At 40.8% G+C, this 23,555-nt stretch overlaps 4 protein-coding genes across 4 annotated transcripts; 1 reads left to right on the top strand and 3 right to left on the bottom strand.

Annotated features, from left to right (window-relative positions):
* The first annotated feature begins 733 nt into the window (after positions 1–733).
* eif4ebp3l (eukaryotic translation initiation factor 4E binding protein 3, like) lies at positions 734–6,114 on the top strand. The gene is made up of 3 exons (XM_060884925.1): positions 734–1,103; positions 4,065–4,238; positions 5,456–6,114. Exons 1-3 carry the CDS (start codon positions 971–973, stop codon positions 5,485–5,487), a joined length of 339 nt encoding a protein of 112 aa, XP_060740908.1. The 5' UTR covers positions 734–970; the 3' UTR covers positions 5,488–6,114.
* A 777-nt stretch (positions 6,115–6,891) lies between these two features.
* On the bottom strand, positions 6,892–10,815 carry hnrnpaba (heterogeneous nuclear ribonucleoprotein A/Ba). The gene is made up of 9 exons (XM_060884924.1): positions 10,676–10,815; positions 10,026–10,253; positions 8,991–9,159; positions 8,724–8,882; positions 8,469–8,624; positions 8,289–8,382; positions 7,858–8,034; positions 7,675–7,752; positions 6,892–7,487 (listed from the first exon to the last, which is right to left on the bottom strand). Exons 2-8 carry the CDS (start codon positions 10,235–10,237, stop codon positions 7,682–7,684), a joined length of 1,038 nt encoding a protein of 345 aa, XP_060740907.1. The 5' UTR covers positions 10,238–10,253; positions 10,676–10,815; the 3' UTR covers positions 6,892–7,487; positions 7,675–7,681.
* Positions 10,816–12,706: 1,891 nt separating this feature from the next.
* nme5 (NME/NM23 family member 5) lies at positions 12,707–17,332 on the bottom strand. Its single transcript, XM_060885468.1, has 5 exons — positions 16,987–17,332; positions 15,171–15,376; positions 14,646–14,746; positions 13,495–13,613; positions 12,707–13,365 (listed from the first exon to the last, which is right to left on the bottom strand). The coding sequence occupies exons 1-5, from the start codon at positions 17,119–17,121 to the stop codon at positions 13,273–13,275; spliced, it is 654 nt and encodes a 217-aa protein (XP_060741451.1). The 5' UTR covers positions 17,122–17,332; the 3' UTR covers positions 12,707–13,272.
* Positions 17,333–18,060: 728 nt separating this feature from the next.
* Positions 18,061–22,801, bottom strand: rack1 (receptor for activated C kinase 1). The gene is made up of 8 exons (XM_060885462.1): positions 22,587–22,801; positions 21,278–21,449; positions 20,518–20,665; positions 20,196–20,291; positions 19,534–19,644; positions 18,745–18,885; positions 18,360–18,470; positions 18,061–18,180 (listed from the first exon to the last, which is right to left on the bottom strand). Exons 1-8 carry the CDS (start codon positions 22,693–22,695, stop codon positions 18,115–18,117), a joined length of 954 nt encoding a protein of 317 aa, XP_060741445.1. The 5' UTR covers positions 22,696–22,801; the 3' UTR covers positions 18,061–18,114.
* Between the last annotated feature and the right edge of the window lie 754 nt (positions 22,802–23,555).

Here is a 23,555-nt window from a genome sequence, read left to right as displayed (position 1 = left end):
GATTGCCAGATTGCATCGCGTGTTTTCACCCTAATATATCAGAATCAGAATCAGAATCAGAATCCTAAAGGGCTTTATTGCAGTATGTTTGGGATACACGGAACTTGTTTCCAGAGCATAGAGACAAGGTGAGATTACTAAATAAATACACATGTGTTAAAAAAAAATAAATAAATAAATAAATAATAGAAAACACATATGTAAAAAAAAAAAAAAAAAAACACACAAAGACATATGTAAAATATATATATATAAATATATAAATAAATAAATTCTATGTACAGATGTGCTGTAGATGGTAGAATGGAATGGAATGGAATGGAATGGAATGAGATGCAGGATGTACTAGAATGGAGGTGGTAACAATTAAATGTAAGGTTATTGCACATTATTATTGTTAGATTAATTTACCTGATCATCAGGTGGTTGACGCTTTGTAATCTGAACAGATTGATCAAAGCAAAACAGATGAGACTAAAGTAGTAAAGCTGCTGCATCACTTTCTTCAGATAAGGATGAACGTACACGAAACGAATTAAACAGAAAAAGTTTAAATATAACTTTTTCAGTTTCAATTTAAGTTTAAACCTAAGTGTAAATATACTAATAATGCATCCATAAAGAAGTTTAAAAGAAGTTAATGTCATTTCATTAAGTGAGGAAATCCTCCCAATTTGGCAACCCTGTTCAGCAGTCCTGACTGTTGGTGTTAAATATCCTCACACACACATACACACAAACACCCTCCCTGCACTCACTACTGTAGTTCCTGCTTGTGGACAAATACATCTGCTCTTGTAACCTGTGTGCTTCTTCCACAATGTACTTTTAGACAGATGAGTCAGTTGGTTTGTTAGTTAGTTCAGCTGTGAAAGAGAAAAAAACAAACAAGAAAAAAAAGTTAAGTGAGGAAGTTTGCTTTTCTTTTTATTTGCTTCTTCAACTGAGCTTTTAAACTTCTAACCCTAGAATGTCAGCTAACACCCAGAAGACCAGAAGCTGTCCCATTCCAACCCGTGTGATCCAGTTAAAGGACTGGTCTCAGCTCCCAGACTGTTACAGCCAGACGCCTGGAGGAACCTTGTTCTCCACCACTCCAGGAGGTAAGCACATGCTTCTTCCCCAAAAGGGACACAGAATGTTGAGAGTTTTTTTTTTCTCTGAGCAGGATTGCAATGTGCATGGTGTACATAATCTATACACATACAGTCTCCACTGACCATCATTGTTTGTTTAAACTTACCAACAAGTTTAAAATCACTTTATAAAATACTCAAAATCTAAAATCTATCTAGACGTCTGAAGATCATCTGAATCATCTTCATAACACGCTGGCAAGATAGTTTATTTCTGTTTGTGGTCTTCAGTAGTCATACCAGTGATCCAGCTCAGGTCTACACTAACCACAACAACAAATGGTGGCCATCGGCCACAGCAGCTCTGCTATGTTTGCAAGAAAAAAACATTAAACGTGACATTCAATCATAGTCCTAGAAGAGTTATACATCCTAGATTAACTAATCAGACGAGGGTTGGTTCCTTATCAGACCGAACAGCTGGTTCATTACATAACAAAATATGTTATCTATTCGTAGCTTGTTTGTTCTAGAGATACCGCACTCCTGAGCTGTCACAAAAACAAAACACGCTGGACGAGCTCTCATTGTTCCTCTTTTTAGAAGAAGGTCTTTGTTGTTAAATGGCCATACCAGCAGCCTGTGCCAAGTAGGAGGGATTTTTCTTGGAAAGCAACCCTTCCCTACTTCCACAGCTGTTGCATTTCAGGAATAACCTAGAACTTTCTGTCCCAGCCAAAAATGTCTGTGCTTGGAGACGTTACAGTGGACCGCGCACGGCAAGGTTTTACTCGCTGAAAAGTTTAGATTTTAATTGAAATTATTATTTGTGTCAAATCATTCCATGCAGAGACAAAAGTGAGTTTTGTGAAATGTGAGGATAAAAAAAAATCTATAGCTGTTGAGTATTGCACTTTATGATGGTGTACTAATAAGAACGATGTGGCACAAAGTTTGATGCGTACATACATCCTTAAAGCAGATAGAAAACTACAAACGCTCTACTGTGTTTCCGCCAAATACTAAACCAACAAACCACAAAATAAATAAACCTTTAGTTCTGTTCTATGTCCATTACATTGGTACTTTGTTTGGACAAAGTTTGTTCAGGCTCTGGACTTGTTCAGTAGCTTCTTCTCCATATACGCTAAAAGGGAAATAGAATCTGTTTTTAATGTCATCACGACACTTTCAGCTCCATGAGTCTACAGATTGAGCTGGAAAGAAATCAGCCACAGCCTGCCTTTGTTTTTTTTTCCTCAGTAATGGAGCTGTTACAGTGGTAGAACAAATATCTGATGTGGATGCAAAAAATTACACAGACGAATACTTGCATGCTTTCATTTTTTAGCATGTGTTTATAGCAGTTTTCGGTTATTTACAAGCAACCTGAGGTGCACATAATGTATTAGAAATAGCATATTTTAAATCCCGGGTAAATAGAATGGCCAGATAAACAAGATCTATTGAGCAGTTGTGAAACACTGAACTGATATAAATAAATAGATGCAGAGTTGCGTAGCTAGTTTCATCGTCAAGCTCATACTCGCACTTTCCGTTGTCACCCAGAAGAGGAAAAGGACGTGTTTCCTTTTGAGGGTCCTTCTTGTTCCCTTTTGAGTTTCTTCCTTGTGTCGTCTCATGGAGATTTTCCTTGCCATCGTCAACTCTGGATCGCTCATTTAGGATAAATATAAATATATATATATATATAATATATATATGCGCTTTGAGATGATGTTAAGCGTTATATAAATGCAATCGAAACGAATTGACTCCAAATGAAGAAGAGTACCAGTGCAGATTGTTTATAGCAATGTGTGAGTCTCCATTCCCCCCTCCCTGCTCTTTCACCCCTTTTTTTTTTTTGTTAAGAACACGGTGCACAAAATAGACAAGGTTGCATAACATGTTTTTCTGCCTCTTGGAGCATGGATACGGTGCAGCTCTGCGACTAGCACCACCCCTCGTACCGGTCAAACTTCAACCAACAGCAGATCCACTCGCTCTCTTTACAGCATGCTGGGTGTTATTTATCTATAAAGTCTCTGCTCCGCCTTCTAACTTTACTACGAAGAAGAAATCGGGGAGTTCTCGGCCTGCCGCGTGCCTCGTTTGTACACATTGAGATCTTGCGTAACTTCCATGTGGCCTGCCTCAAAATGGCTCCCTCCAACTTAAACATGTGCTCAGATTTCCTAGAACTCCAACACAGATGCCAAGGCTGTAATTGCCTGGTTCCTCTCATTCGGATTCCTACGAGCGCGTCTCTTAGCAGGGGAGACAGAAGGCCCACTGTGAGGCAGTTTAAAGGCTTTTAAAGGCTTTTCTCACACTGAGATGTTTTACTCAACATGACAGAGCTATGTTAAACAGGAAAAGTGTTCATTTAAATAAATCGGTCAACTCGATAAAATAATTTGTGCCGTTTAAAAAGTGAAAACTTCTTTGTTTTGATATATATTTGTATATTTGCATAAATTTTACCCTGAGGCTAAAAGCCGTAAAAAAAATAAAAAAAAAAAGTTTCAGACCCATAACATGTTCTGTGAGTCATAACATGTCTGAGAGTCATAACATGCGCCATGAGTCATAACATGTGCCGTGTGAGTCATATGTCCTGTGAGTCATAACATGTGCCGTGAGTCATAACATGTCCTGTGAGTCAATAACGTTTCATGAGTCATAACATGTCCTGTGATCTGGGTTGTTTTTGATTTAAGTTTATTTTCATTTACTTTTAATCTTTTAAAATCCCTTCATTATCACAACAGATTATATAGATAAAAAATAAATAAATAAAAAGGTTTTTTTAGTTTGAAGGAAGAGCGTTGAAACCCAACACGCTTTTTGTTTTCACGTCATTTAAATCTTTTGTCGTTATTCTTTTACCCTTTAGCACTCAGCTGTTCCGGTGAATCGTTTTCTTCCCTCTAGGTGCGACCTGATTGTGAATATTCATGAATCTTGAATCTTTTCTCTCTGCAGGCACTCGTATCATTTACGACAGAAAGTTCCTGCTCGAGTGCAGGAACTCGCCGATCGCTCGGACTCCGCCTGGCTGCCTGCCCCAGATTCCCGGGGTGACCGTTCCTTTGAATCATCCTCTGGGTAAATTAGAGGAACTGAAAGAAGAGCTTGAGGAGGACAAGGACGCTGCAGGTAAAGCAAATCCACTTTATTGTTAAATTGTCAGAGAAATAGCACAAATGAAGCTTTATTCAGTCTAAAGTAAAGGCTCTTTGGATTGTTAAGACCTGTTAATGGGCTGTTATGGAGGGAAAAATAAACGACAAGGTGACGTGATGCATCGAGACTGGAAGTCTTTCAGATATGATCCAGATGTTCATCATTTTCCTACACCAGCATGTCTTAAAGTGGATTTGTTCTATGTCCCCAGTTTTACACCAACGATTGCAGTAATTTATTAATGAACACGTCATGCTTTTAAACCGTTTAATGTTGTGAAATGTCCTTGCGGCAAGTTCTATCACTTGCTTTATAGCAGCTGTAAAGACTAAACAGCTGTAAAACAACCTCCTTGCTTCGTATTTCTTCCTACTCTCTTTTCCAACTCTTGACCGATCTCAAGACACCTACAGTGTTTTTTTGTTTGTTTAACATTTTAGATGGAATTATTTTCTCTAAAAATAAAACAATTACCACATTAGTAATTTAATCCACAACCTTTCTGAAAGGAAAATAATAGATTAACTGAAGAAGACTGAATCCCCCTGATGTTACTATGGTGGTAAAAACACCACAAACGTGCCCTCTAGGGTGCCACTAAATTGGGTAGACATGAAGAGATGCCCTCTAGTGTCCTCCTATTTTTACCCCATTTAGTTAGTATCTTAAGATAGCGTAACATAACATAACCTAGCATAGCAAGGCATAGCATAACGTAACCTAGCATAGCATAACAGACTGTGGCACCCTGATGTTACTATAGTGGTAAAAACACCACAAACGTGCCCTCTAGGGTGCCACTAAATGGGGTAAAACATGACCACATGCCCTCTAGTGTCCTCCTTTGTTTACCCCATTTAGTTAGTATCTTATAAAATAGCATAACATAACATACTATACCATACCTAGTCTAACGTAGCGTAGCATAGCATAACAGACTGTGGCACCCTGATGTATCTATTGTGGTAAAAACACCACAAACGTACCCTCTAGGTTGCCACTAAATGGGGTAAACATGACCACATGCCCTCTAGTGTCCTCGTACATGTGAGCAATTACGACGTGCCCTAATAGTTAGTCTTACCAGTGAAGAATACAAGACTATAGACTCCACTATATGTAAGAAAATGTCACGAAGTGCCCTCTGTTCGTGTCTGCGTATGTAAACTTCTGTCTCTTTCTTCCTGTAGTTGACGACAGCCAGTTCGAGATGGACATTTGAGACTGTGATGTGCCTCCTATGGAGAACACATTTCTGCTGGGACGCTGCTACATTTCCCCATCGACCAGATCTCACTGGATTAAACTTTTGGTTCCATTTGAAGGGTTTATCTTAAAGTAACATAGAAACAAGGGTGTTTTTCATGTGTTTACAACTATTATTCAGGTATTTTGTCTTCAGCAGTATACAAAGAAAAGACTGTGGATGGCTGTGCATCCTTTTAAATGATTATTGTACATATGGTACTTTTGTATTTTATTTTTTTTTTAAGGGAAGTGATTAGATTTAATTAGAAGAGAGAAAGAGGGGGTTATACACGATGATGATAAACACACCTACGCGCATATTTCAAAGCTCTCCCTTATATTTTAATGATATTTGAACGAATGTAATATGACAAACATGACAGACTGAACCTGTAATCGACAGAATTCGCAGTTTAAACATTTTCACTCTGATATACTTTTCGTTCCTTTGCTCCACATCAGACAGCTTTCATTAAACGATGATATAAACGTGTATCGATCGAGTCGAGCAGATTTTTCTGTTTCGTTTCTTCGACACGCACACGAGTGAAAAATCATGTAAAAGATAATATGTAATGATTAAATCATTCTTAGCTCTTCAGCATTCGTACTGTCATTTTTTGCCCACAGGAACATCACATATGTCACGTATTTTAACAGAACCCTGTTTTAATGCCTGTACATCGCTGTAAAGTGTTAATTATATCCTTCATGCCATCATAAATTCTTAGTCTTTTCATTGTTTTTTTTTGGTAAAGTTTCTGGATGATGTAAATAATATGATCAACCCCACCTAAGATTTCTGGACGGTTTCAGGTCAGCGGGAAACCCGACGGTTATAGACGAACCGTGGAAACGTCTCCACGACACTCATTGAACTTTACCAGCTAATTTTCTTTCGAAACCGAAGGCACAAATTGTATCAGACCCAAATTTCCCCAAAGGTAAAACCAAAACGTACAAAGAAAAATACTGCATAAAGTGAAGAGGAATCGACGCTAAAGACTCTCTACGTTGTTTGCTATGAAGATATTTATTAAGAACAGGGATGGTCTCAAAAGGTTAATGTCTAAATCTGAATTTTTGTACAAAAAAAAATTATAATAATTTACTGCATGAATGCTAAATGACTCAACGGCCTTTACCACCACATGGGGGCGCTCTGTCCATTCTTTTGTTTCATTCTATGTCTGAAAACAATTCCCTGACCCTCCTTGCTTTTGTTTTGTCTCCTATTACTATACTAAGTGACTAAGCTGACACTGGAGACTCCATAACCAACAGAAAAGCTTGCAATGTTATTCATTAATGGTTATAAAAAAGTTTTAATACATTTAACCTTACCTTACTGTTTTCAGTATCAAACATGCCACAGACGTCTTAAAAACCAAGTTTATTTCCAAGACACTGTAGGAATGAGTTTCCAGTGAATCTTACAGATAAAGGTGTGTGCTGAGGTATAATTTTACCACTACAAAAGCCACTTTTTTTTTTTTAAATAAACCAACAAAAAGCTAATTAAAAAAAAAAAAAAAAAGTGTCAGCAAAAAGATTTAATAGCTGTAAATAAAAATACCAAAAACCTTATAATCCCTTTCGGATCACTGCAGACTGTGAGCCATGCATCTTTGCAACACAGAGCACTATAGGAATGCTAACAAAATTAAACAAAAATCAAATTTATTTATTATGAAAATGATTCTTTTTCCAGAGCTTCAGAACTAGGGCGTGTGGTAAATGCAGCCGAGACGTAAAATACAACCATACAATACATTAGATTGAAAAAGGTACCAAAAAGTACAGTAAAAATAACACTTCCATCTCTGGAAATGTAAAATGGACGACAAAAAAAAAAAAAGGTATAAAATGAAAACGTGAAAAGTGACATTTGCTTTTCCCCGGTTCCTTACTTGTGGTCTGTACAAAAATGGAGCAGAAGCCCAGATTCTGCCTACATCCAGTAAAAGATACCACCTAAAAGATAAAAGATATAGAAATAGAATCAAAATCGATGATGACAATAATTCCAGATTTATAGAAGTAACCACTTACTACTGCGATCATACATATCCTGTCTAACCCTGACCCATACACACAGGTATCAGACTCTGATATGACGAAACAGAAAATAAATTAAAATGGTCACATCAGCGGTCCATACCTGCACATTAGTATGGTTTGTAGGTACTCTGGTGGCCACCACGTCTTGGAGCTTTTCCGTAGTTTGCGTTGCCCTGGTCTGAAAGTAAAAGGGAGGGGGTAAGGATGGGGGGATACGCAACTCAATGACATCTCATCTTAATGAAGTCACTAAATAAATGAAACCGAGACAGAGCGCTCTTACTGTAGTCATAGCCGCCGCCACCACCGCCATAACCGTAGTAGCCTGTCGAGTAATCATAGTTTCCGTAGCCTCCATATGCGCCGTAGCCCTGCTGCCCCCCACCATAACCATAGCCCTGGTTCCCGTAGCCCTGATTCCAGTAGTTATTGTTACCTTGGCTCCAGTTTTGACCCTGGCCTGCAAAAGCATGGAAATTCAGGTGTTTGACATCATTTCTGGACAAAGTTCTCACTCTGTTCACACTAGTGAGTCACTTCTATACCTTTGTGAGGTTGTGAACATGCCATGATAAAAGCTGGAAACGAGTTTTTCCTCCGTTTTTTTTTTTTTACACTTGACAGCATATTAAACATCAGGTAGAAAATTACCAGCTGCTTGGCGTTGTGAATGAGGGATAAATGTGGGGAAAAACATTCACAGCAATCACTTACCGCCACGTCCCCTGCCCCTGCCGCCGCCACCGAAGCGCCCGCCGTACTGCTGCTGCTGATACACTTCCTTCGGTTGGGCGATCTTGATCTCACACTGACAGGAGAGAAAATATTTAGTCAACCAATCCAAGTCATAATTTATTATCAGATCACCGTTTTGGTGCTAAACCACAAACTCACCAGGCTCTCTTTTCCGTTTGCGTCCAAGGTGCCGCTGACGTTGTGAAATTTCTTCTCCATAATCTTCTTGACTGGTTCTTCGTCCTTAAAGGTTATGAAGACAAATCCTCTCCTTTTGTTTGTCTTTGGATCCATCGGAAGCTCGATGGTCTCAATCTGCAACAAAATGTAAACCGTTTCAGAATTTAAAAAAATAAAAAAATAGGATTTCACTTTTTTACATTAGTGTACGGATGCATAAAATGCTGATACTACCTCCCCGAAGTCACCAAAGTACTCGCGGATCCTTTCTTCGGTCGTTTCCGGGTTCAGTCCACCAACAAAGATTTTCTTGACCGGCTCCTTCTTCATCGCCATGGCTTTCTTGGGGTCGATCTGCCGTCCGTCGAGCCTGTGTTCCTTCTGTGCTTGCACCTGGCACAAAGATAAGAAACGAGAGATTCAGCCATCGGATTTTAGGCGGAGAAATCGGTTAAGACTTGGAGTGGTTTGACGGTCGCTCGGGGAAAAATAAAAACTTACTTTTTCTACACTTGCCGATTCTTTGAACAGAATGAACCCAAATCCTCTTGATCGTCCAGTGTTTGGGTCCATTTTAATGGTGCAGTCTGTCACCTCACCAAATTTAGAGAAGTAATCTTTGAGATCCTTTTTACTAGTATCCCAGCTGAGTCCCCCAACAAACATTTTCCTAGAGGAATAAAGTATCGGTACTTTAACATAAAGATAAAAACAATAAGGGGGACGAGGATATATTAGCCTGAAAGATGCATTAATTTAAGGTAGAGGTGGTGTTTTTTTTTTTTTTTGCATCGTGTCATGTAGTGGTATGTAGGACAAATCGATGAATGATGGCAAACAAGGCTAGGGTGGAACGAAATGGACCAAAAAGTAGTAATACGAGTGCGCTGTGACAAGTGCCAGAGTAGTAGAAGAAATACTTTTAATAAAATTTGTCTTATAACATGGGACACAGAACACTGATTTTTTTGTTTATATACGATTCAGGATTGATCTGGATTTCAGGCTCATTTCTGCACAAGTCATACATGTGCGCACACACAAACACACTCTCCTGTGTATAGTCAGCTACAAAGTGCTTTATAACAAGCGCTGTATAAAACCACTGTGTATCTGCTGTGAGCTTTAAAGCACAGAACTCCACGTGTTCACTGAATCTCTACAGAACGGATCTGATTCGAGATTCGGGAACGTTTCGGCTCTCACACACACACACACGACATACTGTAGTCTGCATCGTTTAAAAACATTAAAAAAAAAAAAAAAAGCCCGTTTATGATGAAAACCCAAATCCCCTCTTTTGGTGCGCGGACGCAAACCAAACGTGAATCGACTCTTCGGTCCAGACGGCTTTGAGAGAAGAACCGACTCCGTGTTGCTAATCGCTCGCCCCTCCCCCTGTGAGAGCCGCACACATGGCGCCAACAAAAGACGGAGAAATAAAACAAAATAAAAATAAAAAATAAAAAGAACGACGACGGAAAAAAACACTTCAACTGTGAACCACTTATGTGCTCCTGCTGTAGCGTTACATACCCGGCATCTTCTTCACTTTTACTGGCTTCTATCCGACATCCGTCTCCGTCCTGAGCTCCATCTCCGGCCCCATTGTTCTCTCCCTCCGCGTCTCCCTCACCGTCTCCGGCCTGCAGCGCCGCGCTAACATCCTCATAGCCTTCTGCTCCGTTCTCCTCGCCTTCGTATCCGTTCTCCGCCGTCTCCATGAACTGCTGCTCTGCGTCCGACATCGTGTCTGTTCGCGATCTGAGAGTGAAAAAGCGCGTTAAAACGACACATTACATTATATAACAAAAACGACCGCGCGCGCACGCTAGTTAGCTACCTAGCTAGGCACCAAAATGGCCACCGTTTTCATTAGCTTAGCATAAGCGTGATAAAGTCAAAAGAAAACCGTTCATCAGCTCGCTATAGCGTGCACTGAGCTGGAGCACAAACTAGTAAACAGGTCACAGAAATCCTCCATCGACGATAAAGATGTCGTTTTAAGAGTTAAACACATAAACAGAGCTTTAATCCGCGCTCAGGAGATTAGCCGTTAGCCACAATGCACCTCACTGCAGTTATGTAACCGCGCGCAAAATAAACACAGAAAACCACAACAATTAACACGTTATATATATAAAAATCACGGTTTATAAAGCACAGGAAAAACAACGTAAACGTACCTTAAAAGCGTTATTGTTTTCGTGGAGGGTAAAAGAAAATCCGTCGGGTTTAAGATCCTCTGTTAAAAAAAAGCCTCTTCCTTGTTCGCCGACCTGTAGAGGGTGTTATATTACTGCACGGAACACAGGGCATCCGAATTAGAACGCGTTTCATTGGATGGCTCACATGTCCGTCAGAGCGGATGGCCAATAAGGTGCGAGCGCATAACGTCAGTTAGTAACGCCCCTAACGCGCTACAATCCGAAGCAGGATTAGAATTAGAATCAGTACCAGTACCAGTACCCAGTATCAGTACCATTACCAGTACCTGTCCCAGTATCTGTATCAGTACCTGTAGCAGTACCTGTCCCAGTATCTGTATCAGTACCATCACCAGTATCAGTACCAGTACCCAGTATCAGTACCAGTATCGGTACCAGTACCAGATAAATAGAAAAATAAATAAGTAAATTGTATGTACAGTTAGTTGTGCTATAGAGGACTGAATGGAATAGTATGATGCAGGATGTACTAGGATGCAGGTTTTAACAATTAAATGTAAAATTATTGCACATTGTTATTGTGTAATGTGGGAACATTTAACTGTTCAGGCAGGAAACAGGTGAGACTGGGAGGTGTTACCGCCAGTATTCGGACAATCAGCACTGGCGCCCCTCAGGGATGTGTTCTCTCCCCACTGATATTTTCTTTCTATACCAATGACTGCACGTCAAGTGACCCAGCTGTTAAACTCCTGAAATTTGCAGATTCCCTGCTTCATATCTATAAGTACTGCATTATCAGAACTGTCAGTCATCACATCATCCGTATACGTTACACACACTACTGCTGCTTAATATATAAATATTAATAATAACCTTAATATTGCACAATATTGTTATTTTCACTACCATACACTTCTCACACTTTATGTACATAACTGGTCAGTTATATATTCTGTATTCATATTTAATACTCATACTGTCTTTATTGTATCACATTGTCTGTATTTTCTTGTACAGTCTGTATTATCTTGTCTTGTATAGTATAGTGTTTTTTTATGTCTGTATTGTTTTGTATAGTCTGTATTGTCTTGTCTTCTATAGTATAATGTTATTTATGTCTGTACTCTTGAGAGACAAACAGCTGGAACCAAAATGGCCAATAAACCTGATTCTGATTCTGATTCATGAGGTAGATTGTCTGGGGGAAGAAGCTGTTCTTGTGCCTGGTTGTGCTGGTATTCGAGGATCTGTATCACTGACCACATGGTAAACGTTCAAAAAGCAGATGACTTGGATGTGATTGATCCAGAGTGATTTTCTGAGCCCTTTTCCTCACTCTGGATATACATATATAGTTCTTGAAGGATGGCAGGGGAACCGAACCGTTCTCTGTAGTCTTCTGATGTCTAATTCTGTAGCTAAGCCAAAACCAGACAGTTATTGAATTGCACAGAACAGACACGATGACGCCTGAGTAGATCTGTTTCACCAGCTCCTGTGGCAGGTTAAACTTCTCATCTGGCTAAGGAAGTACATTCGTTGTTGGGCCTTTTTTCAAACGGGATAGTGCAGCGCTCATGCTTTCAGGTCTTTTTTTGTTTTTATAATGAAATTTATCCATAACATTACATTTATTACATAAACAGCAAATAAATTCCACAAGGTCTTCCAAATTTAATTTTATCACGTTTTTAATTAGGAAAGAAGCACGTGCTTGAAACCGAGTGTCCACACAAACAGGTTAATAATTATAAAAGAGAATAATATTTTAATATCTTTGATATTAAAAGCAAAACACAGCCCCATTCTATGTTTCACAGAAGGTTTGATATATTATATATCTCTCTGGTTATAGATATATAGAACTTCCTGGATGATCCTGGTCATACATCATATCCTTTGTTGATTAGAAAAGGAAAATGTAGATATTATAATTATAGTAAAAATAAACTCACAATTCTATAAAGTTTTGTTCATTTATTTCCAGTAAGCATTTAATCCAGGTTAGGACCACGATAGTGCTCTATCCTACGCACACGCATTACACACACAATCACACACTTATTCACACCTAGAGGCAATTGAAATTCATCAATCCTCCAACAGGCGTGTTTTTTGGTAGGAGTGTGAAAGATATAAGAAAACCCACAAAGATAGATGCAGGGAAAATATGAGAAATTCAGTAACCCAAGCTCAGGATCAAAACCAAGACGATGGAGCTGTGTAGCTCAAAGTGAGTCTGTGAACCTCTTGCACCGCCATGCCACTCATTAGACTTTCATAAATAGTATCATGTGAAGTGCGGTGGTGGCTCAGGGGTTGTTACGGTGCTGGACTCATCGGATGGGTGTGAATTTAAATTCTTATACCACCAAGCTATCACTGCTGGTCCATGAGTAAGTCCGTTAACCTTCAGCAATTTAGTGCAGTCGTAAGTTTCTCTGGATAAATGTGTCTGGCAAATAAAAAGTATCCAGTCACTAAATGCATAGAATAACTAATTAATAAACAAAACCATAAAATAATGTCTGAAAAAGTCTCATTTTTATATAAATCATTTTCGGCACTACATGAAAAAAAAGTCTTCTGTCAGAAAACCTATAAAGTTATTTTTAATTAAGTTCAGCTGCATCATCAACCACGGTCCCTTCGCTTATTTGGGGTTTATTCGGGTTGTTTTGAATCAGCCAGTCAGCCAGCCATGTCTAAAGAAAAAATACATAACAGGCTACACATTAAAGAAGTTAAAAAATAAACCAAAACTAACCTAAACTAATGAACATTTTTGTGATATCAGTTATTTCGTTAGAAGGAATAATTACGTCTGTACTTACGAACGGATCGGCTGGTTTTGTTTTGCACAGTTCAGTCAGGCCTGTGAGGAGGGTTGGATTTATATACCTGCTCAGGTAATCTGTGGCAGCTTCACCCATAGGAATGGGTTCAATAACAGCTAGAATATAGATATGAAATTAAACCAAAATAAAAAACAACTCATAGAAACCATTCATTCATTCATTCATCTACCGCTTATCCGAACTTCTCGGGTCACGGGGAGCCTGTGCCTATCTCAGGCGTCATTGGGCATCAAGGCAGGATACACCCTGGACGGAGTGCCAACCCATCGCAGGGCACACACACACACACACACACTCTCATTCACTCACGCAATCACACACTAGGGACAATTTTTCCAGAGATGCCAATCAACCTACCATAAATGTCTTTGGACCGGGGGAGGAAACTGGAGTGCCCAGAGGAACCCCCGAGGCACGGGGAGAACATGCAAACTCCACACACACAAGGCGGAGGCGGGAATCGAACCCCAACCCTGGAGGTGTGAGGCGAACGTGCTAACCGCTAAGCCACCGTGACCCCCTCATAGAAACCAATAGACATAAAATACTCTCATGTGTGTTCAAAATTCTCAACAATAAAAAGTCAACACGAGTTCATGAGAATGTGTAACATGATTGTATATAATGAAGAAAACACACACACACACACACACACACACACACACACAAAATGCAAAATGCAATCAAAGTGTTATCTTAAAAATCAGTTTGTGTTTCCCTAAATTTGTCTTCGTAAAAAAAAGTATATCAAATATAATATGTGTATACTCACTGGACGCTTTAATAGGAACACCTTTAATGCTGCCTGTTTTTGGTACAATCTTTAACTCTCAAGTTTCTGTGAATCAACATGTGATTTCTGAAACACTTAAACCAAGCCACCGACAACAACCGGGCAGTGTCAAAGTTACTGAGACCACATCTTGACCTTTCTCCTGAGGTTTGATCTTCTTGACTTTTATCGGCATGATTTATTTTGCCTCACCGCTGCTTTCACATGACTGACTAATTGTAGCTCATAAATGAGGAGGTGTTCCTATTAAAGTGATCAGTGTGTGTATGTATATGTATATCTATATATATACAGTATGTACATGTGTAAACTTTGCTGATACGTTATTACTTACAGTTGGGAAACATGAACTTGAGCTCCCTTTCAGCTGCCATAAATGTTTCACTGCCATGTACAGCGTTCCTCAAGTCAGATGTCCCAAATCTAGCTCTCAGGCTGAGGAGGATTAGCAAATAAAACTGATTATTTATGGAAATAAAAAAAGTGTCCTTTACTCCTTTGTTCATTTTACTGCCAGATGATTTCCATAGCGAGGTAGAGAGAGTTATTATATGCATTCATTCTTTGCCTCCATGTTTGTTTGTTCAAATGATACCAAAGAATTTCTGAAAATGTAACTTATATAGATATAGATTTATTTAACATGTTTTATTTATGTATGTATATTTTGTCTTTAAGTGGATATTATATATATTTACGTTTTATTATATATTTCTGTCCACTCACAAACAAAATATACATACATAAATAAAACATGTTGAATAAATCTATATCTAAAGCAAGCATTTTAGGTTAAACAATTCACTAACGTTGACTATTGCACCTTACTGATATGTTAGAAACCAAAATCTATCGTTACCTGTCAGGATGGGTCTCTCTGGCCTCGCTGCTGTTGTTTGGTCCCATCAGATGTTTCCAGGTAGAGATGGCTTGATGCTTCGCCAGCGCAAGTGCAATGACTGGGCCAGAGCTCATGAACGCTGTTAAGCTTGGAAAAAATGACTGTCCATAATGCTCTGCGTAGAAATCGCTGCACTGCTCGGGGCTCAGCTGAAGCTTACGTTTCTGTTGCGGTGTGAAATGATGGAGAAACAACAAATTCATACTCACTCATTCTCACTCACTCATTTTCTACCGCTTATCCGAACTACCTCGGGTCACGGGGAGCCTGTGCCATTCTCAGGCGTCATCGGGCATCAAGGCAGGATACACCCTGGACGGAGTGCCAACCCATCGTAGGGCACACACACTCTCATTCACTCACACAATCACACACTATGGACAATTTTCCAGAGATGCCAATCAACCTACCATGCATGTCTTTGGACCGGGGGAGGAAACCGGAGTACCCGGAGGAAACCCCCGAGGCACGGGGAGAACATGCAAACTCCACACACACAAGGCGGAGGCGGGAACTGAACCCCCAACCCTGGAGGTGTGAGGCGAACGTACTAACCACTAAGCCACCGTGCCCCCCACAAATTCATACAATTACCAAAATCACTTTAAGTATATGATGGAATATTCTCCACCCATGTGATTTTCATGGGTGAATATTTGAGTAAATGTACTTTGCTACTATAATAAAGTATTATATTGGTGTATTGATACTTGATTATTAGATACTTGGATTCTATTGTGTAACATTTCTATTTCCAAGAACTTACTTTATAGTCGTTGCATTTATATTTCAATGCTCTAAATACTAATTAATACTTATTACAAATCTCCAAAGAGCTCTTCTTTTCTTATCTAGCAAATAACAATATGCTATACATCAATACAATACAATAGCAAACAAACAAGTTCATCATCGAAACAGAAAAACGATCATAAATCCTGCCAATTCGTCATCTGCCATGACCTTCTGAAGGTATATCTATCCTTGTGCATTTGAATATGAATAAATCCCCACACTGTCCTCAGTAAAATGTTTTCTTTGCTATGCAGGTTAGACTACCGTCACTTCCAGTAGCTTGAAACTAACATAACTATCAAGTCAGCAAATCAAATTCAAACTAATATTTTACATCCCAAATTCATCCTCTGCAATTATGTATTATTAGTCAAGTGTTTTCTTGACCTTACAGAGGCTTTAGATAAGTAATAAAAGTTAAACATTGTCAATATGATCAGCTAAATAAATGTAAGTACCTTTTCTTCTCTGTGCACTGCTGTATCTTTGTAATTGTGTTGTATTAATACAATTCATTGGACAGACCCTTAAGCGGTTATGGAGGTGTTATTATATCTATATGATACACAGCGGTTATGAAGGTGTTATTATATCTCTATGATATGACACACGGAGGTTATGAAGGTGTAATTATATCTCTATGATATGATACACCGCGGTTTATGAATGTATTATTATATCTCTATGGTATGATACACAAGGGTTATGAATGTGTTATAATATCTATATATGATATGATACACAGCGGTTATGAAGGTGTTATTATATCTCTATGATATGACACACGGAGGTTATGAAGGTGTAATTATATCTCTATGATATGATACACCGCGGTTTATGAATGTATTATATCTCTATGGTATGATACACAAGGGTTATGAATGTGTTATAATATCTCTATGATATGATACACGGCGGTTATGGAGGTGTCATTATATCTCTACGATATGATACACAGCAGTTATGAAGGTATTATTACCTGTAAAATAGTGAATCCCGACATAAGAATCACATCCTCGATCTCATCTGCTTTATCTAAAGCGTCGGGTTTGATCAAAGCTAAAGTCCTTTCTACATAAATGCGTGGTGAGTGCTGATGTGTATCTTCTTCCATTATTTCACTAACATATAAAAAAAAAATAGACTAGTCAGTTAGCTACTAAATCGAATGACTTGATCTAATATAAACCCGTCTAGTTTCTCACTCATCTCACTGAGAGCTTCTTGTTGTCATGTGGTTGCCTAGTTACCGCACCTTAGCCCCGCCTCCGCTATTTCGCGTTATGTGATTGGTCGGTGAAACGTTTTTAAAAATAAAAGATCTCTCCGCGCTAAAACGGTTGTCAATCATAATTAACAAAAAAAAAATGTATTTGATTTCTTTTTAATAAATCAGGATAATGTTTAGAAGAAACTTATTTATCATCTACATATAATTTACTGGTTATATCATGAGTTGCTTTGCTAAGTTGCGTAACACTGAACACTCCCCCCGTTGCCTAGTTACCGCGTGTAAAATTCGCAGCCCTTTAGAACTTAGCCACGCCTCTATAAGAAATACCCGAACGTGATTGGTCCGTGTTTTCTAACGCGGTCTTTGATCATTAAATACCGTCCACTGTTTATCCAATAAGTCTGTAAGCTGCTTTACATATTCATTAGTTCACCAGGTTAATTTGCATACCGATAATCGGCAACACTTCCAGACACCCCACCTCCCCCCCAAAAAACAAAGAGATCACAAAATATAGTGGATAAAATTTCTTATAGAAAACACCATCATGGTCACGGCACCACAATATAACTAGATAATTTAAATTCCTTCTAAAACACAGGCATAATGAAGCAGTGGTAGTGTAAAAGCTGACACAGGAGTAACATCCATGTTACTGTAATTATCTGTAACTAATAAAGGAGAAAGTTTAAAGTGTGGGTACACGAGGGCCTCGCACGAGGGCCCCAGTGAAGCCCTTAACGCAGAGAAAACACTGACAAACGTCCAACATTGCAGACGTACATTTAAAATTTCCAAAATAAAGGACACAAACAAACGTTTTTAAAAATTATTATTTTTTTTAATTCAACGTTCAAACATTAGAAAATCCTTCTATCGTGTTCCGATGGTAACCTGCCACACTCTGATCAGATTGTCGGTGTAGCCGGCGAACAGCGTCTGTAAAGAAGAAAAACAGATGTAAGATAAGGAACATGGAGAACAAAACAATTCCATACAGTCACTGAAATCTTCCCCTCATAATTGCAGGACTCTCACCACGTGGTTTCAGAGTTCATGTGATCTTATAATCATCAGGGTGATTATCCAGAGAACAGGGACAAAAATCTAAACCGTACCTGTCCGTCAGCAGACCAGGCCAGCGCGGTACACTGAGGAGGCTCGGCTTTGCTGTTTGTGCTGATCACCTCCTGTCTCAGTTCATCAACGATAATCTTCCCCTCGAGGTCCTGATGAGAGAGAGAGAGAGAGAGAGAGAGAGAGAGAGAGAAAAATGCACACAGTGAGTCACATCATCTTTCATTAAACAAACAGCATTCAGAAAGCAAACGGGTGTAAATCAGAGCTCTCAGAAACAGCCTCTTGTATCATCACAGGATTGCAGAAGGCATTTAGGTTTCATCACAGAATTGTTATCGTTTGTTATGATTTTCATTTTTCAGAGTAGAGTTTTACTTTAATGACCTAGAAGCGTGTGAGACGTTATAAGTACTCAGAACTCACCCAGATCTTGATGCTTGGACCGGTTGCGGCGCAGAGCCAGTAGCGGTTGGGGCTGAAGCAGAGTGCGTTGATCGTGTCTCCTCCATCCAGAGTGTACAGGTGCTTCCCCTCGTTCAGATCCCATAGCATGGCCTGGCCGTCCTGTTAAACCGGACCGCAGACAAACACCAACACAGCTGAACATCGCCGTTTAACTAACCAACACTAGCTCATTAACCTTGGCGCGTGTTCAGAAACAGCCTCTTTATCATCACAATGACACAGACGGCATTGATGTTTCATCACCACACCGGAGCGGTCACGAAGTCTAATTTCTAATTATGTTTAATTTTAATTGTAATATTTAACAAATTAAATGTATACATAAATTTTTTTAATAGTTAAATTTTTTTTAATAATAGTTACTTTATAAAATACAATGTAGTCCACTTAAAATAAAATTAATTTACTTAAATAATCCTTACAAAATATAAAACAAGCAAATTCTTTAATTATTTAGTTAAAGATGGAATTCTTTAATTGTCGTTGTTCTAAATACGTCAAATAATTTACGTGTTTAAATCGCAGCTCCTTACATGTTTAACTTTAGGCAAATTTATTCAGATTATTTTTCCGAAATTCATTATTTAATAACTTCATAATGATACTTATGCAAAATGTTAAGTGATTATTTAAATAAAAAGTTAACTAATTTAATATAAAGACACAATTATATGTAATAAGAATTATAACTGATCCTTAATGCCATACGGCTTTAACAGAAGTGTCACGAAGGTAACGAAGTCGTACCTTTCCGCCGGACGCACAGAGTGAGCCGTCAGGAGACACGGTGACGGTGTTCAGGTAGCCCGTGTGGCCGATGTGGTTCGTCTTCAGCTTGCAGTTGGCGAGATTCCAAACCTTTACACACGGATCAGAAGCGAACATGACAGATCAGGACAAAACAATACACACACAAAAAAAAGCATAAATAGACTTAAACCTTCAAGTTGTGTTTTAATGAAGCAAACAGATTCTTCATTCCACCGAATGTAATGAAGGGAAAAGGTTTTATTTGAATTTTAAGGCTTTCTGAATAAATTCTGATAAAACTATTTGTGTTTAAAGGTGGTTCCTCCTCCTTATCTGTACTCAGATGGTACAGATCGTGCAGCCTAAACCAAACCAGGCACACACGAGAGGTAAAGATCCTCCACGTTGTAGCAGAATGCTCAATTCTGATTGGCCAGGAGGTGTTGAAGGTCTAATGTTTCTATAGCAACAACACATTCGCACGAACGCGACACACAGGACCTCATCCGCACATTCGAGCAGCGCGCGTTAAAACCGTAACCCATCATAATTGCAGGACTTGTCCTCAGAGCCCGAGAGCTCAGATAGAAAGTCATGTATTTTTTAGTCATTGGGTTAAAAGGTGCGAGTGCGGAATAAAGACTGTTACACTCTCTTACCTTGACCATCTTGTCCCAGCCGCAGGAAACGATGATGGGGTTGCTGCTGTTTGGGGAGAATCGCACACAGGACACCCACTCTGTGTGGCTCTCGTCCTGTAGGAGCAGAATTTACAGGTCTCAGAATATTCCAGAACAACCACTCGTTTGTAGACGCGCCTGCTTTTAAAAGCTAAATTACTACATGAGGAAACGATCACATGGCTACGATCAACCGCCACCTTAATAACCGTGTATAGACTCGGCAAAGACGTCGACTCGTATAGAACCGTAGCGAGTTTTAACCCCACGTTCTGTCCCCCGTGTGATTACGGAGCCTGACCTGGATGGTGTACTTGCACACTCCCAGAGTGTTCCACAGCTTGATGGTTTTATCCCTGGATCCAGACACGATCTGGCGGTTGTCAGAAGAAAAAGCCACGCTCAGGACGTCTTTGGTGTGGCCCACAAAGCGGCGAGTCGTCGTGCCACTGGGGGAAGAAAATATAAATCAAATCGAGACGTGAAAAACAAAAACTCGTTAGCCTTACAATTACAAAGTTAAAGCTGTAAAGAAGGATCTTTGGCATCTTTCGGATAGAAACGTTACGTTATTTAAGGAAAATAATCGACATCGGAATAGCTGCAGGTCACATGACATCAACTCACTGATTATTAATTATAACATTATTAATTAACAATAAACAATAATATATACCGTTAATATGGTAAGTTTAAAGACAACCTGAAACAAATCATTGTGCGTGTGATGATCACAAAAGTTTTTAAAGTGACTGATGATCACTCATTGAGCGCAATATAATAATAATAATAATAATAATAATAATAATAATAATAATAATGAAATTCTGGTTGTCTTTAAAACCTTAATGTAAGTAAATCACTACAAGAGGAATAAAAGACACAGGAATGTGCTGTTGTATAATGAAAATGTCAAACGTCTATGTTGTCTTTTTCCCCCCCGACAACAGCACAAACCCTGGTGGTCTTTACAACAAGCCGTACTATAGGATGGTTAGTCTGACACGAACAAGACGTAGGGGCTACAAATATGTCCCCACCTGATCGGACCCTACACTCACGTTGTCAGGTCCCAAAGACGCAGAGTGCCGTCCCACGAGCCGGACAGAGCAAACTGGCCGTCGGACGAGATCACGACGTCGCTCACGAAGTGCGAGTGTCCTCTCAGAGCGCGCTGGGGGACGCCGTAGTTCGTCTCGTCTCGAGTCAGCTTCCACATGATGACGGTCTTGTCTGCGAATCCAAGCAAATAAACAGTTAATCAGACATGAAAATAAGACATTAGAACTGTAGTAATGGTAATGACACACTGACTAGAAGCCTTTTCTCTACCAGAAAAAACCCCAAAGAACCCGGGGACGCCCTCACGGCCCCGTCTGTACCGCGGGGACGCCCTCACGGCCCCGTCTGTACCGCGGGGACGCCCTCACGGCCCCGTCTGTACCGCGGGGACGCCCTCACGGCCCCGTCTGTACCGCGGGGACGCCCTCACGGCCCCGTCTGTACCGCGGGGACGCCCTCACGGCCCCGTCTGTACCGCGGGGACGCCCTCACGGCCCCGTCTGTACCGCGGGGACGCCCTCACGGCCCCGTCTGTACCGCGGGGACGCCCTCACGGCCCCGTCTGTACCGCGGGGACGCCCTCACGGCCCCGTCTGTACCGCGGGGACGCCCTCACGGCCCCGTCTGTACCGCGGGGACGCCCTCACGGCCCCGTCTGTACCGCGGGGACGCCCTCACGGCCCCGTCTGTACCGCGGGGACGCCCTCACGGCCCCGTCTGTACCGCGGGGACGCCCTCACGGCCCCGTCTGTACCGCGGGGACGCCCTCACGGCCCCGTCTGTACCGCGGGGACGCCCTCACGGCCCCGTCTGTACCGCGGGGACGCCCTCACGGCCCCGTCTGTACCGCGGGGACGCCCTCACGCCCCCGTCTGTACTACGGACCACTCCAGAGAGACATGAAACACGACACAGTCTTATTGCACTAACATCAGCATCACTAACAAAGCTGGCAGAAACAGCAGGCTTAAAACACCTTCTTCTATTAAACCCCATTTCAACTCCTCAATCATGTCATAAATCTAACAAATCAGGGCCGTAATCTTTAAATAAAACCCATGAATGAAACATTATTGACTGATGAATAAATATATATATGGTTGTTAGATTCGGGTTGCCAGATTGGGCTTATTTCCACACCACACTGGAATATTAGGCCCATTATTCCCATTATTTTTCACACGTTTCTAGACGTGAGACGAGTGAATTAACACGTGTTTAGAGCACAACGCCTTACAGTAAGCTGTGAGGTTAAGGGGTGATTAGTGCGGACCTGGCATCCCGTCATGGCGCGGCCCTAGCACTCACCCCTGGACGCAGACAGGATCATGTCGGGGAACTGCGGTGTGGTGGCGATCTGAGTGACCCATCCGCTGTGTCCCTTCAGCGTCCCTCTCACCGTCATCTGTTCCGTCATCTTACACACGCGTCTCTACAACCAGCAGGTCAGATGGCGCCGGATTGTAGCTGACACACCAAACCTCACCGCGCGCTACAGGAAAAGGACACAGCGCACCGGAAACACACACTTTCAGCGCCTTCTTCTTCTTCGTCGATGTCCTGCTGTCTAACACACCGCGCGATATCGCCATCTGGAGTCTAAAACGAGATGATGGTCACAACATGAGCATCATGAACTTTCTGATCCTGTTGGTGTGAAGAAGGAGCTTCTGTCTAAGACTGAAGCTTTATCTCGTTTAGTTTATCTGGCAAAGGTTTTGGATGTCCACAAAATATTTAACAAAAAAAAAAAAAAAAAAAGATTCTGTCTTGTTTAATTTTCTGTTGAAAAACAAGACTGTGAGGGGGGACACGGTGGCTTAGTGGTTAGCACGTTCGCCTCACACCTCCAGGGTTGGGGGTTCGATTCCCGCCTCCGCCTTGTGTGTGTGGAGTTTGCATGTTCTCCCCCGTGCCTCGGGGGGTTTCCTCCGCTTTCCTCCCCCGGTCCAAAGACATGCATGGTAGGTTGATTGGCATCTCTGGAAAATTGTCCATAGTGTGTGAGTGAATGAGAGTGTGTGTGTGTGTGTGTGTGTGTGTGCCCTGTGATGGGTTGGCACTCCGTCCAGGGTGTATCCTGCCTTGATGCCCGATGACGCCTGAAATAGGCACAGGCTCCCCGTGACCCGAGGTAGTTCGGATAAACGGTAGAAAATGAATGAATGAATGAAACAAGACTGGGGAAGTCGTGGCCTAAAGGTTAGAGAGTTTGACTCCTAACCCTAAGGTTGTGGGTTCGAGTCTCGGGCCGGCAATACCACGACCGAGGTGCCC

This window comes from Tachysurus vachellii, chromosome 13 (assembly GCF_030014155.1).
Source record: "Tachysurus vachellii isolate PV-2020 chromosome 13, HZAU_Pvac_v1, whole genome shotgun sequence".
In the NCBI taxonomy this organism is placed as follows: domain Eukaryota; kingdom Metazoa; phylum Chordata; class Actinopteri; order Siluriformes; family Bagridae; genus Tachysurus; species Tachysurus vachellii.
This window is presented reverse-complemented; position numbering and strand designations above follow the sequence as displayed.